Raw genomic sequence first — 19,073 nt, forward strand, 5'->3', positions numbered from 1 at the left:
ATTTAACTTCATTGAATGTATATTCTCCTTGATTTAATGATCCAGATTTAACTTCATTGAATGTATATTCTCCTTGATTTGATGATATCCTTGATTTAACGATAACTTTTTCCAGTTCTTTGACAATCGTTAAATCAGGGTTATACTGTAATGTAAAATTCTTCAGTATATGCTATTTAAATGTTTATTGCTACAATTTAATTGCGAACAGTTATTCAAAATATTAGCAATCTCATTATTTATTCTTAAAAATTTCGTTTAGTTTGATTGCGCTTAAGATCAGAACGAATCTCATATCCCCCACTCTTGCAACCTTTTCCTTGTTGGCCAAAAAAAGAAAAAAAAAATGTTTTTAAGAGAAGGATATACATCCTTATCTGCAAGTGCACATATTGTAATATTTTTCAGCAATGGTTTTTTTAAAATGTTAGTGGTGATTTCTCATACAGGTTCTAACAATGCCTAGAAAAATTGGAAGCAAACAAGACTAGAGTACTAAAAATTGTATGCCTTATTTTGCATAGAATAGCAATAGTACATATTAAAACTATATAAACCATACAAGATGAAGTTGGAACATATTACCCCTTCAGGAGGGTGGCATATTCTCAAAGAAAAAATCAAAATATTTTTCTTTTTCATTGTTATTGGAAAATACAGTGACCTCTCACTTACACGCGACCAAAGGGGACAACGAAATTTTCGCGCACAAGTGAGATTCGCGCATAAGTGAAAAACCCCAAAACTAAGCTTAAATACAGTAAGTTATCAACAGTTATAGTAATACTAATAGTACAATACTGATACTAATGAATAAATACGCACATAATTTCCATTTATGCATTGTAATTTAATAAAAATGTAAAATTTGAAGTTGCACATTTTGTCATTTTTCATGCACTGTACAGTATGTAAGCGAATTCCACAAAACCTAAAAACTATCGCGTGATCAGTGTCATAGTCTGTGAGGATACAAAAGATCCTCGATAGGCTATGTCGATGCTTTCCGCTTCACCACGACTTTTAGAAAGGTTAACCTTTTCGCATGTAACCCGTTCTCCCCTCTCAATGTCAATTGTAAGACTAACTGCATCCCCAATCGCACACTTGCGCGAAAAAAACGCGTTCTTGGAAACATTTTGAACATTGAAATAAAGGTGTGTGAAAGCACTCCAAGAAACATCAAGAAGGGTACAAATCTTCCGATAAGCAAAGCGTGAATAGGCGATTTAACTAAAACTTGAAAAAATTTTATCGCGCATAATTGAAAGGTGCATTTTAGGTTTCGCGTATAAATGAACAAGAGTTAACATTGTTTTCCTATATCGCTGGCCGGGCCCGTGAGAAAAACGCGCATAAGTCAAAAACGCGTATAACAGAGGTCGCGTATAAGCGAGAGATCACTGTAAATGAAAATGTATGCTATAATATATAAAAACACACCACAAAAGCTCATACAATTTAAAATCACATTCTATGCACACATACATTTTTAAACTCTTGTGAGTTGCCGTATTTCTTCCCTAGAGATGTAAATGACTACATGTGTAAAGTGGCCTAAGTCACAAAATGTCACATTTCATATCTGGGTGAATATTGGTTGCTCTAATGTCATCTTTTTTTTGTGTTGGTGTTGTTTTTTTAATAGAGATTATATTCCTAAATATAGTGTTGAGGATCTAAGGGGCCATATAAAAAGTTAAAAGTTTGTATATTTTCAGTAATTTTCTTTTTTGCTTCAAACTATAACTTTTTATTTTGACCATTTTTGTAATTAAAAATTTGCATCTAGTGGGGGAAGCAGTGGGGCAAAGTGAAATAGTGAAATATTTACTCTGCTTTTTAGCACCATTTATCTAGTAGTATTTTAACTATGTTGTAACTCATAAAGTCTGCTCCAGTTAACAAAAAGTTACCTCTGAAAATCAAAGAATATAATAATAAAAGCATTTTTCAAAAATTAACACTCATATTGTAATATTTTGTCTTAAGTTAAGAATTTTATTATTATATTAATTGATAAAGTTCTTGTTGTTAATGTTTTAAATATTAATTGAGATGTACTAATATTCGGTGCAGCATGTATTTGTTTAATATTAAGTTTATTTGTGTTTTAAATAGTGTTTTGAGTAATTTGTACAGTTATTCAAGTACATGCAGAGCAAAGTGGATGGGGCAAAGTGAAATAGCTCATTTTGTTTACTTATTCAATCCTTTGTCCAATTACTTGCTGATTTATTTATTAATTATTTCATTTCCATTCCATCGTTTAATAATTCCCTTATTTTTTCATTCGTTAACTTATTTTCTTATTCATTCACTATTTTATTCACACATTTATTTTTTCATATTAATTAATTGGTTTATTTTTTCTTTTTCTATTTTTTCTTTTTATTTCATCTAATCATCCATTGTTTTATTTACTCATTCATTTGATCAAAAATATCCCTTTAAGGATCAAATATAAAATATTTCATTCGAGAAAAATTTCAATTTTTCACTTTGCCCCATGAAAAAAAAGGGAAAATTTTGCACTTTTTTTTGGAGGTACAAAGTTACTGCCAAAAATAAAAAATTACGTTTCAGTGAAAGTTTTATTATAAAATAGATTGTTCCTCCTTTATAAACCGTAAATTTTAGAACAAAATTCCAATTTGTTCATATTTAAAAATGTAAGTAAGCTTGACCATTTCACTTGCCCCACATTCCCCTACTAGTGGTTACAAATATAGAGGTCTTCCAGGTTAAGCAGGGGCACAATATCTATATGTGTGTGCATGTGTTTTTTTCTTTCATAAAGATTCCATTTATTTTCCCAGCAAGTATTTAAAGATATGTTGAGGGACGTGAATGAAACATTTAAGATTAGTATATTTTTACAGTTAACTTTTTCATAGAAAAAGTATTCATTGTGGAGATGGCACCAAGCAAATAATATTAATTATGTCTACACAGTTTTTTTTTTTAAAAGCTCTTTTTGTGTTTGTATTTGTGGCGTACATATATTTCAATATTTTTGAATACATTTTCAGCCAAGTTCTTTTGCTACTAAAAATAAAGGACGTTCCTGTCTGTGGTATGACATAAAATAGAGAAAATAGCCTCATAATGACTTTAGACTATACTATTTAAAAAAGCAAATATGTGAGAATTCTGTTGACAATGAAGATATTCTCCTTGATCTGGCACTCATTTGAAATGATATTAAATCATAGCTTGATAACCAATAATTTGTTAGGCAAACAAACAAAATTAGTTTTTGTTTTTTATTAAATCATTAAATTCAAAAAATGTAAATGAAATTCCATTCTTTTTACGAGTGTCAAATGCCAATGAAGTTAAAAGGCTGAATTGCTGGCTAATTTTTTTTTTATTTCAATTATTTTTAATACATTTTAAATATATCTAGTTAGTAATTCACTTCAATATTGATAGAATGCAAAATCTTTGAATCAATTCATATTGTATTGATTGGAAGTTTTATATATTACATGTAGCGAAATTCTTTTCAATATTTTTAGAACAATAGCAAGTGTAACTTCCATTATTTCAAAAATATTTCCAAGGGACAAGCAGAAACACTTTTGTGAGACTCTTGCTTTCACCTTAAAATAATTTTTTGGACATAACTTGTATAATATCTACTCAAAAGTTAATTTTATATCTCATTAACATTTTTATTAACGTATATACAACATTTTGACTGAGAAAAAAAATTAAGATAAGAAATGTTTGTTATTTATTTATCGAGCAATAAATGTATATATGTATAAAGTAATGGCATATTTAAATGTTAGCAGCCTTTGGTTGCCCCCCCCCCTCCCCCATTTTCTCTTTGAAATGTTCAGAACTTAGTTTTCCTTTCTCTAAAAATTATTCTTTAACTGCAAACTTGTAATTGTCACAAATTATATCTGTAGACATAAAAATGTTGAAATTTACTCATAATCTATAATTTTTAAAAAGGCCTATCATCTGCCTCTGTACAAAAAATTTCATCCTTACCGTAATAATATTTCTAAACAATATATTAGGAAGAAATTTGATCTGAAAATCAGTTAATGTAAAATCTAAAAATATTTTTGTTCCAATGGCAAATGATGATTACGTCTTTCATGCAATTTTATCTTTCTTTTCTTAGAAGAAAAGTATGTCTACGAAGATGAATTAACTGATGGCGATGCTGATGAAAAGTAATATTTTCCACTATCAATCTAGCTATGAATATATTGCAATATAAATCTTATTTTTTCCCCTCTCATGGATGTCACTACTTAATCTATTTGATTAAATATGCATTTCATTCTTCAAAGGTATTTAAGATTGATCACTGGACAAATGTTTCACATATTTCTGAATTGGAATAGGGTAGGAATACTTATTACATGTCATGATTGTATTCCTCGTTATATATCAACCCAAACATACTTTTAAACACACAAAGTTAGCTATTTTTGGAAAACTTTTAGTGTTGTGATCATCAGTAGCTTAACTTCATATTTTCTACCGAAGCATATTTAAAATTTTAATATTAATATGCAATAAGTAAGTTAACTCATAACATACAAAGCATACAAAAATGCATTCATTGTGACAAACTATGTAATTATTTTGTATAAATATGGTAAAAACAAACATTTTAATATTTTGACAAAGAAAGGAGCTATACTACACACCTGAAATATTCAATGGGAGTTGAATGCTACCAAAATGGAACCTTTTCTGCACTATCCATCATCCAATATGGAAAAATTATTATGGCAGCTCAAGAAATCCTCCATAAAATTTCCAATTTCTTATGTGCAATTTGCTCCATTAATGTCCCCTTTTCTGCACTACCCATACTATTATTATGTTATTTAAAAAAAGTTCTTTTGAGCCCACCCTATTATACCTCCCCCTCTTTTTTGACAAAAGTGAAATAATTCTATAATCTCAAATGTACCCCTTCCCTTGGCCTAAACAAAGAAAAGATAATGGCAAACATTTTCTGTTGCCGGTTGATGTAATATTTTTGGAGTTTAAGTTTTCCCCTTCATGTGCAGGTTCTAAAAAAAAAAAATCTTGGTATTCATATGCTGGCAATTCTTGTCCACGACCTGCATTTCCTATTCTATATAAAAAAAAAGATGCAAACAATACGATTAAATAAAAATTGTGCTAAAAATATGAGAAATTTCGGTTTCAGTGATTTATTCCTTCTGCCCTGTCTAGACATCTTTTGATGCATGGGTGCTCTTCCACCCACCCCCCTCCCTTTTAAAGGAAAGAGTCAACCCAAACCATTATGAATGCTAATGAATAAATTTGAAGAAAAAAAATGCAATATATCATAAAGAGATTTATTGTTTGAGCATTTTAGATAAATATTTATTCGAACAAAATATTTGTGTATCATATAGCACAAAATACATTTAATGAACATATGGGGCCATTCATTAATTACGTAAGAATGTTGGTATGTCCTCTTCCCCCTACTCTAACTTAAGATTCCATTTTATTATTATTTTCAAAACCTTTTTTGTGTAAAGAAATATTTACTAAAAAGTTGGAATTTAGACTGAATGTTTTTTCGACATTTTTTTTGTAAATGATGCAACACTAATAAAAATAAAACATGCCATATATAGTGCGATAATATAGTTTACACTATTAATTTTCTGTAAAAAAAAGAAAAAAAACAACTCAACCTATTTGTTTTTACCTTTTAGACGCAAATGAAATATCCCCGCACTCTCTCTTGACAGTGCAATTTCTATCCATTTGGAAAATATTACGCAAGAATGAGTTTGACCACTCTCCCTCCCCAAAGTAAGGGTGTGTAGAGATTATTTCAACCTCCCTCCCTATCGGGATCCTTAAGTAATTAATGAATGGCTCCATAGCATTGAAAGAGAATGTTTTATTTGTTTGTTTGAACAAAGGTGTGGAACAAAGGTGTTTTAGGGATATCAACTTGTTTTTTTCTTAAATCAAACATTTACTAAATAATGTGCTAATGACAGGGTTGCAAACTGTTTCTCATTTTGCAGAGTTGCTCCGCAAAAAAGCTATTTTGCTCCGCATTTTTTGTCTGAGCATTTTCAAGCATAACATAGTGTTAAAAGGCTGGTTTTTATTTTTATGCTAGTGCTTAAAATGATTATCAAAGCTCAAAAACAATTTTAGATAAGTGATTTTAGGTTTTTAGACTTTAGGTTTAGGTATTGAAATTAATGCAAAATGCCGAGCTGCTCTGCAAAATTTCAAACTGCTCCTCAAAATCACCATAGATGCTCCTCAAATTGTTTCTCCAAGGTTGGCAACCCTGTAATGAAATACTCGTAGTTGGCCAAAAAATTGCATCAATGCCTCAAAAAAAAAAAAAAAAAAAAAAAACCCTCTGACAATGGTGATCTTGCTGATGGAAATGTTTTGATTCAATTTTGACCTTCAATGGGTTTCAAATAGGTTTGGTGCCACTAGGAGCAGACAATAAACTCAAAGTTCCAAAGGGGTTAGTGCATTCAGTAAACCAAAAGAATGAAGCTAATCTCAATCTTTTCTTCCTGTTTTTTTATTGCTAAATTCCAAGATTCTTCTGTTCATTGATAATAATAAGGTTGCAGTTGAAAATTATCGTAAGCCATTTAATTTATGCAGGCTGACTTCTTAAAATAAATATAAAAAATGAAAATTTCACGTTTTTTTAAGTTTTGTCTGCTAATTGGTCCACAGCAGGAGCAGTATGGGGAATTATTTTTATGGAGTAAGATTATAGATTCAGAAAAAGTTTCAGGAATCTTGCAAAAACTGCACTTGAGTGCAACCCAAGGAACTTTTTGAAATTCATGAGATATTTTTAATAAGCAACAAAATATATTTTGATTTAAAATATTTTTATAGGCTCTCAGTATCATGATTCTATTGAGATTTTGAAGCATAAATTTTTATTTATTTGTGATAAAATTTGATTCTTATTTATTAGATTGTTCCAAGATGATTATCAAAATGATGTTGGTCTTACTCAGTTTAAAGAAACTGAAGACCCTCAGCTAGATCAAGACATCTCAACTACTGTGTTTTTTGCTCCAACAGCAAAGAATTGTGTATATGGAGTTCATCAGTGTCCAGATTATGAAGAGTGTGTACCAAAAAACCATCGTGCACGCACTGGAGTTTGCCATTGCATTGATGGTTATGAACGTCAGCAAGGAAAATGTAAAAAGAAGCATCACGTTAGTCGCCTTCAGCAGATTACAAATGCTCCAATGATATCCAATCAGGTACTGTAAAATTTATTGTTAGTTCTGTTACATTTATTATTTTGTAGGTATACTGCCCTTCTAAACACGAAAACCATATTTAATATGTACGTTTCTAAATTTGCAGAAAAATTTAAAAATGTGATTAAATTTGGCTTTTAATGTTTTTTCCAATAATTTATTCAGTATTCAAAGGCCGAAAATGTTTTTTAAAAATATTGTTTCTTAATAGTTGTACAATTTGTACCTATTCAACAGCTTTTTAATGAAATATTTTTTTAGATGCATTTTTTTCTCTCGCATTGACAAGTATTTAATATTTATATATAAGAATCAACTCTGATATTTTAGTGGGTGTAGCTCTATGAAATAATGTAAGGATTTATTCTGTATTTTGGTCATATTACTTCCCGTTACAAATACCAATTTTGTATTTTTATTGTTAATGCACAGCTTTGCTATACTAGTGTGCAAAATTACTTACAAAAAACAATGTAAGACTTAGATCTGGTTTTTCTGCTTTGTACTTTCTTTATGTAAGAAATTTGCATTAAGTTTGGCTCAGATGCAGTGTGTACCCCCCCCCCCCTTTGGTGACATCCAAATTTTTGCACCATATTGAAATAATTTTTTATGCCAATCAGGTGATGATTTTTTTAGACATGGCAACCCTGTCAATAGGAGCCTGAATTTGCTAACAGCTTCTTTTTTTTTGTTCGCATTGTACTTCATAGGAAAACATATTTGTGTTTTTTATTCAGTAGTTGTGTTTTAACGTGTATATCTTTGAAAATGTTAGTTTCTTCAAACTTTGAATGTGAATATAAAGTAATTTAAACGTGGGTGGGCGTATCTCTTTCAAGACGCAATTATCAACACATTGTTGTGTTGAGGTGAGCTCTTTTTTTTAATAATTCAAAATATATTTGGTGAATTTTAAATTTCTCACTTTTTAAATTCTTGTTTTTTGCATAAAATCTTGGTTTTTCTGTAGTTTGTAGATTTTTCTCATTAATCTAATAACTTTATTTTACCAAAATTGTATGGTTTTTTATTCTAAAAGTTAACAGGGGTTTGGCCAGAGGAAATTTATGTCCCATTAGCGAACCCTTTACAAAAATCCGATCAACCAAAACGGACCTTTCACAAAATCCTGATCAACCAAAACGGACCCCTCAGAAAATGCTGATAAACAAAAACAAATCTTTCACAAATTGTTTATTGAAAGAGCAAATCAAAATAACGCATATTTCTGTGGATAAAAACGATAATTTTTGGAACTTTTTTTAAAGTTAAATGAAAAGGATCAGCTTATAAAATATCTGTTAATATTGAAAAAAAAAAAAAATAAATAAAAAAAAAAAATTAGCTCTATTGTGATGTTTCTGCAAGTGATAAATAACTATTACGGCCAAATAAATATGATGCTTGTTGTTTGTTTCTTTGAAAGAAATAAAACAGCTGAAAGTCAGTTTGGTTTACAATTTTGCTTCTTTGTTTTATGCAGAGGTGTTGTTGTAAACTTCTTTGAAAAAGTGTCAACAAAATGAACTTAGAACTGCAAGTGGGGAGAAAATGTGATTGCTTTAGATAGGGTTAACACCTTCAAACTTATCGCCGCCACTTTTAACGTCTGGCACGGTGTGATATTTAACTGTTATTTTGAGAGGAAGTTAGGGTCCATTCATTAATTACGTAAGGGTCCCGAGGGGGAGGGGGGTTGGAAAAATCTCTACATATCCATACTTGGGGGGGGGGGGGGCATCAAAAAATTATTATGTAAGATTTTTGAAGTCAATATCTTATATTAGAAATCGGGCAGTTAAGTGGTGCAAACACTTGTTGGTCACATGCATCTTTCTTTCTGTTATCAGTACAGAGGGCACAGTTGATAGATGTGAATTTGAAAAGCATGTTACTGGACAAGTGAAATTCTTTTGGTTCTGTAAAGAGTTAGATTTAAAACAGGTGGATTCTAAAAACTTGGCTGGATTTGTTTTGTGCACCAGAACATGTGTTTTGCTTCAAACACATGCGTTTCTTTCCTACAATGAGCTTGAAGAGCCCAGTCACACAATTCTCTTCATGATGTTGCGAAGGACCATTAGTAAATAAAACTTATCAGAAAATGAATTCCTACAACTGTTCCAGAATTTGTCGAAAACTTATTCTGGCTCGGATGAACAACTCAGAACTTATTCTGACTTGTCTGAAGAGGAGCATATTCCTAGGGACAAAAATAATTCACTTTCCAGGGGTCTGGCCAGAGGATATTTGGGTCCGTTAACGGACCCTTCACAAAATTCCAATGAACCAAAACGGAATTTTCACAAAATCCCGATCAACCAAAATGGACCTTTCACAAAATTCCGATCAACCAAAACGGATCCTTCACAAAATTCTGATAAACAAGATCGGATCTTTCACAAATTGTTTATTGAAAGAGCAAATGTGAAAGCAAAATAACGCATATTTCTGTGTATAAACCGATAATTTTTGGAACCTGTTCTGAAGTCAAATTAGAGGGATCAGCTTATACAAAATCGTCTAATTTTGCAAAAAAAAGAAAAAAAAAAGGCACTCTTGCGATGTTCCTGCAAACGATAAATAATTGCTACTGCCAAATAAATATAATGCTTGTTGTTTGTTTTATCACAACTAATTAGCAGCGGTGTTGTTGTAAACTGTTCTAAAAAGGTGTTGGTAAGCACTTTTCTCCCGCTCATGATTTAAACAATAATCTCTACATAGTATAAAATGAAGTCTCCAAAACGTGTCTGTGTGTTTGAACTCGCAAAACTCAAGAACTACCCGGCCGATTTTGCTGAAATTTTCACGGTTTGTTCCTTTAAGTCCTGAGAAGATTTGCAGACCAGTTCGAAAACAATTCGATGAATAGTTCCTTTTTTATTCCAATTTAGGCCCAATTTTCACATAAATTCCCGAATATGGGGGTGAAAAATTACTCGCAAATAGTAATATTATGTATCGTTGGAAAGGGAAGAATTTTCTGCGTTCTTCACAATTTGTTCCAATGCTTTAACTTAATGGCGGCGGGAGTTTTTTACGTTTTTAGCTCGAATTTTTTTAGGCTTAGCTGAAATTTAGGCACTCATTAAATCCATCAATAAAAAGTGAAGGAATTGTCCCACAGTTTTCTTTTTGACAGCATTGAAAAAAGCGACATTTTTTACTCCAGATCTAACTCGACCTATGGTCAAAAGTTTAGCCCTGTATCTTCTTTAGAAAAAAAGTTACAAGCGAATTAAATGAAGTTCAAAAATCTGTTCTCTATTCAAGTTTTTAACCATTTTATTTTGCATTTCCACGGCAACGCTTTTTGAATCCATTGTCTATTTCCATCTTTCTCATTTTCAATTCTTAAACTTATTTTATTTTGTGTTTCCATGGTTACCTTTTAAATCCATCTTTCTCATTTTATTTTAATTTCTTAAAAGTATTTTAGTATCTGTCGTCATTGTTTGGCGAGAAAATTTTGCATGATGTTTTGTTTCTTTCATTTAATCCTGGTTATTGAAGATACTTCACTTGATGCAATGGTTTTTTTCAAGGTAGACCGAGCAAAGCCGGGCAACGCAGCTAGTAATATATATCTGCGAAATGAACTTAAAACTGCAAAGGGATAGTAAGGGTGGGGGAAAAATATGATCGCTTCGGATAGGGTTACCAACTTCAAAATTATCACCACTTAGAGTCTGGCGTTGTACCTTTATAATGACTTGATTAGAAAAAATTCTCATCATTTTACCAGCTTGTCAATATTTGCGTTTTTAAGGTGCAGTGCGATGTTTAACTGTTATTTTGAGAGAAAATTATATGGGTTTTGATTTTTCGATGCTAACAACGATGATTAACTTTAAATAAACTCTTTTAATTACCGTTTTTTTTTTTTTTTTGTTCTTTAGATGTCTACCCTTTGAAAAATGCAATCTTTTAACATCCGATATGAGAATCATACTTGGTTCTTTTTTCAAACTAACTTCGCTTTATTAGGGTGCAAATAAATGAAAAGTCTTTTTATTTTTGTTAGAACTCTCATTTCAAGTTTTTAGCAAAATTCCATTTTCTCATTTATGAGGATAGATATAGATGGTTTATTTATTTATTTTTTTTGCTTCAACTGTGTCCACAGATATTAATGAAATGTTTATCATAGGACTGTAAAATGCAATTTTAAAATAATTTTATCAAAAATATTTCTTTTACAAGCTGTTTTTATACTTTTGATGCCTTCACTTTGAGATTTGCGATCTCTTTGCATCCACTATGGGATTCCGATTTTTCGAATTTTTGATGTTTATTACGCTTTGTTAAGAGGTAAACAGTTAAAATATCTTTTTATTTTTGTAAAAATCACGGAATTTATAAGTTTTAAATGAAATTCTGTGCTTTTTAAGAGTGTCTTGGGTCAAAAAGTTAAAAATGCTGACCCTTGTCTGAATTTTATTTTATTTATTTATTTTTTTTGTTACAAATATTTTAAATACTGTACAGAAATGTTTCTAGTATAACTTAACATAATGTAGAATGGTAGATAAATAGCGATGCCCCCCCTCACTAAATGTCCAGAATGATATAAAAAACACTCCAGAATGATATTCTCGACATAGAAGAGGAAAACACTTAACTTTAAGTTTAATTGATGCAGTTTGTGCCATCTCTAAATTCTAAAATTTCATTTTAACATTTTTTTTTTGCGAAATAATTTGATTTTTCACAAAATTAATTCATTTTTCACAATATTATTTGATTTTTCACAAAAAACAGACCCCGTGAAAAATCCTGGACAGACCCCTGCTTTCATCAGATGATTGCAAATATTTTTGAGAACCTAGATTTGCACAAAAAGATTCTTCAGAGTAAGAATCAAACGAAATTTCGCTAATAAACACTGATGCTCAAGCTATAGAAATCAAACGGGAAAGGGGTCAGGTGCAAATAAACAAAAAAAAAAAAAAAAAAAAAAAAAACTGAAAATATCAAAAACAACTCTCTTTTTCTCCAAGTGCGAGAAGGAAAAAAAAGAAATAGCAACGTATGAAACAGTTTGGAGTAGAGTTGACCGATGCAAGATTATTTTAATAATCTTGACCTAGCAGCTAGCAATGCTTTTGACACATTTACAAAGAAATTACTTTTATTTCAAAAGGTAAATTTCTTCCAAGTAATCTGCACTGATCAATTTTGCTAGAAATGATAAAGTCTCTACTTCAGGGAAAAAACGAAAATAATGTCAATTGAAATAACTGGAAACTACGAAAGTTTGTTGAATGCAAAAAGAGTTTCGGTTCATATACAAGCAAAATGGTAAAGATGAGTATTTGTAAATAATGTAAATACATATTGCAATATTTATGCATTTATGAAAATAATGACACATATGGTTGAAAATATTTGTTAGTTATTGTATGCTTAAGAAATGTATCCTATTTTGTACAAATTTATTCTTCCTCAATGTTAGTTACGTAACGCATTATGTGTATTTCGCTTAATTGAACATAAAATTAAAAAAAAAGTCGCCTGATAGTTATTTATTAGTTATGTTATGATTAAAGTGTTAAATCAATTCATTAAGTATCAAAACAAATCCTTTTCTATGATGAAAAATCCTGAAAAGAAATAATTTACTATCTTTTAAGTATGGCGGTCAAAATGACCGCTACTAGTCTTTCTAGGTATACGGAAAACATCCTCTTTCTAGTGTTAATGAAGTATACAATGAGGATCAAGATCCATATGGTTTAGACTTCTCCTTCAAATTAATTTGTACTTTGCAGAACCCTGAAAGATATTTGTGAAACATCAGCCAGAACATCCGGAAGGGACGTCGGCCTACCAATCTGGAAAATTGTTATATTGTTCATTCTTTTAATTTATCTTATTTTTTTCTTCCTGTAAAATTTTGAAACTGATATATTTTTTTGAAATTATAATTGATAGACGCTGCTTTACATTTGATTAGGCATTGTTATTGATTTTTAATTTGTTAGTTTCTCATTTTAAGTATTTAAAAATTTGTCAGTGACTTTGTGCGTGAACATGTTTAAATCTTACCAAATAAATAAAGCCCATGCTATGAACATGTTTTCATTTTAGGTTTTAATATCAAGTAAAAACATTACAGAAAAAACAGTGCCTTCAACAACACCACCTATGCATCAACTAGTAGTTTCAGCTGGTGACAATGTCACACTACAGTTACCTGAAAACGAAGTTACTCTTTCAGCCTATGCATTAAAACAGCAACAAGGTATAAATGTATAGTTAATTGTTTTATATATGAGTCTTCAGCTAATAAGCCTTTACTATTTTTCATCTTTTAATATTTCCCCCCCCCCTTTTAATCACTCATTTTATGCCTTTTTATGTATATTTTTTTACAACTTTTATCAAAGTAATTGTTACAAAGCAAAAATAACATGGAATTTTTTTTAAAATGAACTGTTTTAATTCTTTTCAAATACTTTTTCATGTTATGTTATTAATTTAGATGCTGGTGATAAATTTCAGTAAAAGTTGTGTCAAAGAGTATATGCTCATTAGATGTAATATTATGAACAAAAACATATACAACCCAAATTCAAAATAATAGAATACTTCCCACTTTTTGGAAAAAAAGTTAATTCTAACCAAATAAATGCAAATTAGGCATTTAAATAATGTGCCACCTTTCTTAGACCTTAAAGTGTACATTTCATTTCAAATATACTCAATTAAAAGTATACTTCGAAAGAATAATCCAAAAGTTTATAGTGATGAAGATTTACATTGAAGTCAAAAAATTAAAATATTCAAATTAAAAGGGGAAAAAACACTTTCAAAATAAACAAGATCAATACTAGAATGCGTCATTTTTTGCTGGATTCAATGCTTTAATCCTTTCTCACACGGATTCTACCACCTTTTTCCATTAATCGTTTCCGACACTGTTTCCATATCCTCTTCAAATGCGGCAACAAGCTCAATTTTGCTCGCAGGCATCAGGTCTTGAAATGCATTTTTAGATTTGACGGTACCACAAATTCTTGATTGTATTGATATTCGTAAAGTTGCTTGACCAGTTTAATACCTAAAATCCTCTTTGTGTTTAAAACCTCCTAGTTGATTTAGAGATGTGACACGGAGTAGAATCTTGCTGAAAGATAAAAATGTCACTAAATGTGCAACTGCTCTGCCTAAGATGAAGTATCATGCAGTATTATTGATAAACAGCGGAAGTCACGCATTGTTTCATTTTACGCGATATACATAACTTCCCAATTCCAGCAGCCATCATGCACCCACAAAACAAGAAGGATGTGTCAAAGTGGAGAGAACGTCTTACGCAAGATTTCTCATACACTTTTCTTTTTAAAGGTGTCAAACCTGAAACACTTTTTTTGCTTACAAATATTTTAAAAAAAGATTCATCACTGAATACAATCTTTTTCCAACCTAGTTGCCCCTGTTTAAGCTTCTCTTTGCTCCAGGAGAGTTGTGCATGTTTCTGCTTCATGTTTACCTTTGATCTTACTTCGTAGATCCTCAATTAAAATTGCAGTTTATGCAACCCTGCAAGTGTAGTTGGCGTGGATAAGATAACTACAGGCATCGCAGCGTTCCTATATTCCTATATTTTCCTATATTTCTGAAAAAGGTTCCTATTTTCCTATAATTCCTATATTTTCCTATATTTTCAGTTTCCGCTTCCTTTTTTTTTTTTTTTTTTTTTTACTTTTCCCCCGACTTTTTGCTACTGCATTTCCGCGATCGACGCGCAGACGCCATTTTATCTAAGCAGGGCTCCCAAATGGTCCGCTTTTCCCGCCAAAGTTCGTTTTTTATGGTAAAGTCCGCTTTTAGACCGCTTTTTAACATTTCAGTCTGATTAGTCCGCTTTTACATAGTTTTTACTTAAATATCACATTTTAAAAGTTTTTTCATTTCGTTAAAAGTTACTGTACACCCAAACACGCCGCCGCAGCGCGTGTTAAACCAAGTTCGTACGCCCATTAAAAAAACCTTGAAAGGTTATTGGAAAAAAAAGGTCTTTTTTTTTTCTAGTGCTTGAAAAAATTGAAAATGTATGAAAAGTTTCTTTATTGCTTGAATTCTTTCAAAAATCATTGGATTGTGTTTCAATAGTGCAATTTTCTGTACATATATATATTCGGTTTGATTTATCGCGAAAAATTGCTTTCGTGTTTAAGGTTTCAATCCCTTTGCATCTTGTTAATATTTTGATGTTTTTACAATCCAAAGTGATTTTGACATGACCTTAGCTTAGCTTATTTTTCGTTTAATTTCAATAATTAACGAAGGAATTATTTTGGAAACTATGGCAACATTGAACTTACTCGGATTTCGCGGAAAAATGCTTCTCGCGTTTGAAATTTCAATCCTTTTGCATCTTGTAAATATTTTGATGTGTTCCACAATTGGAAGTTATTTTAACATATGCTACCTTAGTTTAGTTTATTTTTCGTTTAATTTTGGTAATTAAAGAAGGGAAAAATTTGGAAACCATGACAACATTGAACTTATTTGTACTTCGCGGAAAATTGCATTTCGCGTTTGAAATTTCAATCCTTTTGCATCTTGTGAACATTTTGATGTTTTTGACAATTGGAAGTTATTTTGACATATGCTGATAAAGATTAGCTTATTTTTCATTTAATTTCAATAATTAACGGAGGAATTATTTTGGAAGCCATGGCAACATTGTACTTACTCGGATTTCGCGGAAAAATGCTTCTCGCGTTTGAAATTTCAATCCTTTTGCATCTTGTAAATATTTTAATGTGTTTCACAATTGGAAGTTATTTTGACATATGCTACGTTAGTTTAGCGTATTTTTCGTTTAATTTCAATAATTAACGAAGGAATTATTTTAGAAACCACGGTAACATTGAGCTTATTCGGACTTCGCGGAAAATTGCTTCTCGCGTTTGAAATTTCAATCCTTTTGCATCTTGTAAACATTTTGATGTTTTTGACAATTGGAAGTTATTTTGACATATGCTGCTATAGATTAGCTTATTTTTCATTTAATTTCAGTAATTAACGAAGGAATTACTTCGGAAACCATGGTAACATTGAGCTTATTCGGACTTTGCAGAAAATTGCTTCTCGCGTTTGAAATTTCAATCCTTTTGCATCTTGTTAATATTTTGATGCTTTTTACAATCCAAAGTGATTTTGACATGACCTCAGCTTAGCTTATTTTTCCTTTAATTTCAATAATTAATGAAGGAATTATTTTTGAAACCATGGCAACATTGAACTTACTCGGATTTCGCGGAAAAATGCTTCTCGCGTTTGAAATTTCAATCCTTTTGCATCTTGTAAATATTTTGATGTGTTCCACAATTGGAAGTTATTTTAACATATGCTACCTTAGTTTAGTTTATTTTTCGTTTAATTTTGGTAATTAAAGAAGGAAAAAATTTGGAAACCATGACAACATTGAGCTTATTCGGACTTCACGGAAAATTGCATCTCGCGTTTGAAATTTCAATCCTTTTGCATCTTATAAATATTTTGATGTGTTCCACAATTGGAAGTTATTTTGACATATGCTACTTTAGATTAGCTTATTTTTCATTTAATTTCAATAATTAACGAAGGAATTATTGTGGAAACCACGGTAACATTGAACTTACTCGGACTTCGTGGAAAATTGCTTTTTGTGTTTGAAATTTCAATCTTTTTGAATCATGTAAATGTTGAAATATTTTTCCCAATTGAATGTTATTTTCCCATATGCCACCTTTGATTAGCATGTTTTATGTTTAATTTAGTAGAAAATAAATGTTTTATGGGAAACATGCCAACATTGAACTTGGTTCGTGAAAATATGCTTCTGTGAGCTTTCAATAGTTTTGCATCTTATAAATATTTTTATATTTATGACAATTAGAAGTTATTTTGACATGATACGTTTTAATTTTTATTTAAATAACTAAAAAATTAATAATTTTTGTGTTTAATTCGAGTTTATTTAGTTTTTCAAACTTAATTTTGATTATTCTTTGCTTATTTTCGTTTATTACTGTTTTTTTGTGTGGGGGGTGGGGGATATTAAATTTAAATAATTGAGTACATAGCATTTTAAAGTAGCATTTGTATATGAAACAAAGTTGAAGTATGTAATTTCATCAAGTTGAATTTGTGTACATCATTTCATTGTCATGATGCCTGCTGTTGTTCTCATGTGCCAGCTAGGCTGGCAATTTGGGGTGCGCTGCTTCATTTTTCCAACCGCACTGTCATTTGGTGTGAAGTCCGACTTCCACAGTACACACATGTCATAAGGATACAGTGTATAGGGTAGGCAATTATTCACAGCATAACATTAGATTCACACAAAGAAAGGACAAAAGAAAGTACGTCCATGCCCGAGCCGGGATTCGAACCCAGACCTTCCTGTCGCAGTCAGACTTCTCTGACCACTAGACAAGGCAGGCGGCATGATGCCTGCTAAGGGGGGATTTGTCCCCCCCCCCATAAAAGTTCAAAGCACTCATGGCCCTGCAATCATGGAGTAATTTTTTAATGTAAGCTTTATGATTCTTGAAAATATACTTTGAATATGAAAATTGCAAAATTAAGCCTCATGTGATCTGCTTCCCTTTGTGATTTAGCATTTCAGACATTTTTAGGAAAACTTTGAATACAATAGATCTGTTTGGTGTGTGATAGATTCATATCGGTTGTGGAGGGTATAATGCTATTAAGAAGCATTACAAGACAGAAAAACACAAAAATAATTTTAAACTAAGGAAAGATGAAGCATAGCTTCATCTGTCCTTCTGTAGGACTACCAGCAACCCCCCCCCCCTCCCATCCAAATGATTGTGTAAATAATATTATTATTCAATGGATAAAAAGAACAGTTGTGCAGAAGATAAAGGAATTGTATCATTAAAAATCTCAGTATTATGGTTAATTAACAAATTATCTTCATGGATTTAGCAGCAGGCAGCTAATTTGCCTTTTGGTGCTTCCTTGAAATCAAATGAATGGTCCTCCCAAGGTCATCTTTTTAATCCTAACTGGTCCTCTTTAGTCCTCTTTTTAATTGAAAATGGTCTCCTTCCTTTTCTAAAGCTAAAATGTGTTGAGTGCCCTGTACCGTGTTTCTTCCTGAGTGGAGCAGCGTTTGACTTTAGCTCGTCTCTGCAGCTCAATTCTGAGCCCATGAAGCTCCTGCGCAAGTCCTCAAAACTTCACTTTCGAACTCGGCGTCGATGAACTTGGGCGATCATGATGGGCGCATGGGCTGTGTAGGTTTTGATGATGTCATTCTAGGAAGGGCTCTCCGGCCACTTACCGTTTCAGGTCTCCACACGCACGATTTTTTTATTTTTTCGGAACTTTGCGTTTGGCTACGGTTGCAATTATTGCTACTTGCAGGATAGCTCATCTCAACTTCGATTGTTTTGGTTTTAATTGTGTGGAATGTAGGTGCTGCAGTTCGCGTATCAACTAAACGTTCATTTTAATAATAATGCCTCCGAAGAGGCCGCACAGCCAAGTTTTCAAAAAAGAATACGCAAAGCTGTTCTCAATTTTAAAAGAATTGAGGAAGTCGGAAAGACATGCACACTTTGGGGTCGTTCCAGACACAAATTGGATCCGCTTTGCGGCCCCTTCACAAATTTACGCATCGTAAAAGCAGCCCCATTCACAAAATTCCACATTCAAAAGCAGCTCATTCACAAAATAAATATACAAACAACATAATAGGGTAAATCTGGAGCTATCATTTTTTTTCCAACCGGAAAGCTATTGGACCAGCAGCTACGTGTGAAACATAGTCGCCATATT

At 31.5% G+C, this 19,073-nt stretch overlaps 1 protein-coding gene across 1 annotated transcript in view; it reads left to right on the forward strand.

Annotated features, from left to right (window-relative positions):
• Window positions 1-19,073, forward strand: part of LOC129218416 (dyslexia-associated protein KIAA0319 homolog) — a 159,281-nt gene that overhangs the window by 17,391 nt on the left and 122,817 nt on the right. Inside the window, exons 4-6 of the mRNA XM_054852671.1 lie at window positions 4,142-4,193; window positions 6,968-7,265; window positions 13,362-13,515. Coding sequence (XP_054708646.1) covers window positions 4,142-4,193; window positions 6,968-7,265; window positions 13,362-13,515 — 504 coding nt within the window. The remainder of the gene's footprint in view (window positions 1-4,141; window positions 4,194-6,967; window positions 7,266-13,361; window positions 13,516-19,073) is intronic.

This window comes from Uloborus diversus, chromosome 3 (genome assembly GCF_026930045.1).
Source record: "Uloborus diversus isolate 005 chromosome 3, Udiv.v.3.1, whole genome shotgun sequence".
Taxonomy (NCBI): domain Eukaryota; kingdom Metazoa; phylum Arthropoda; class Arachnida; order Araneae; family Uloboridae; genus Uloborus; species Uloborus diversus.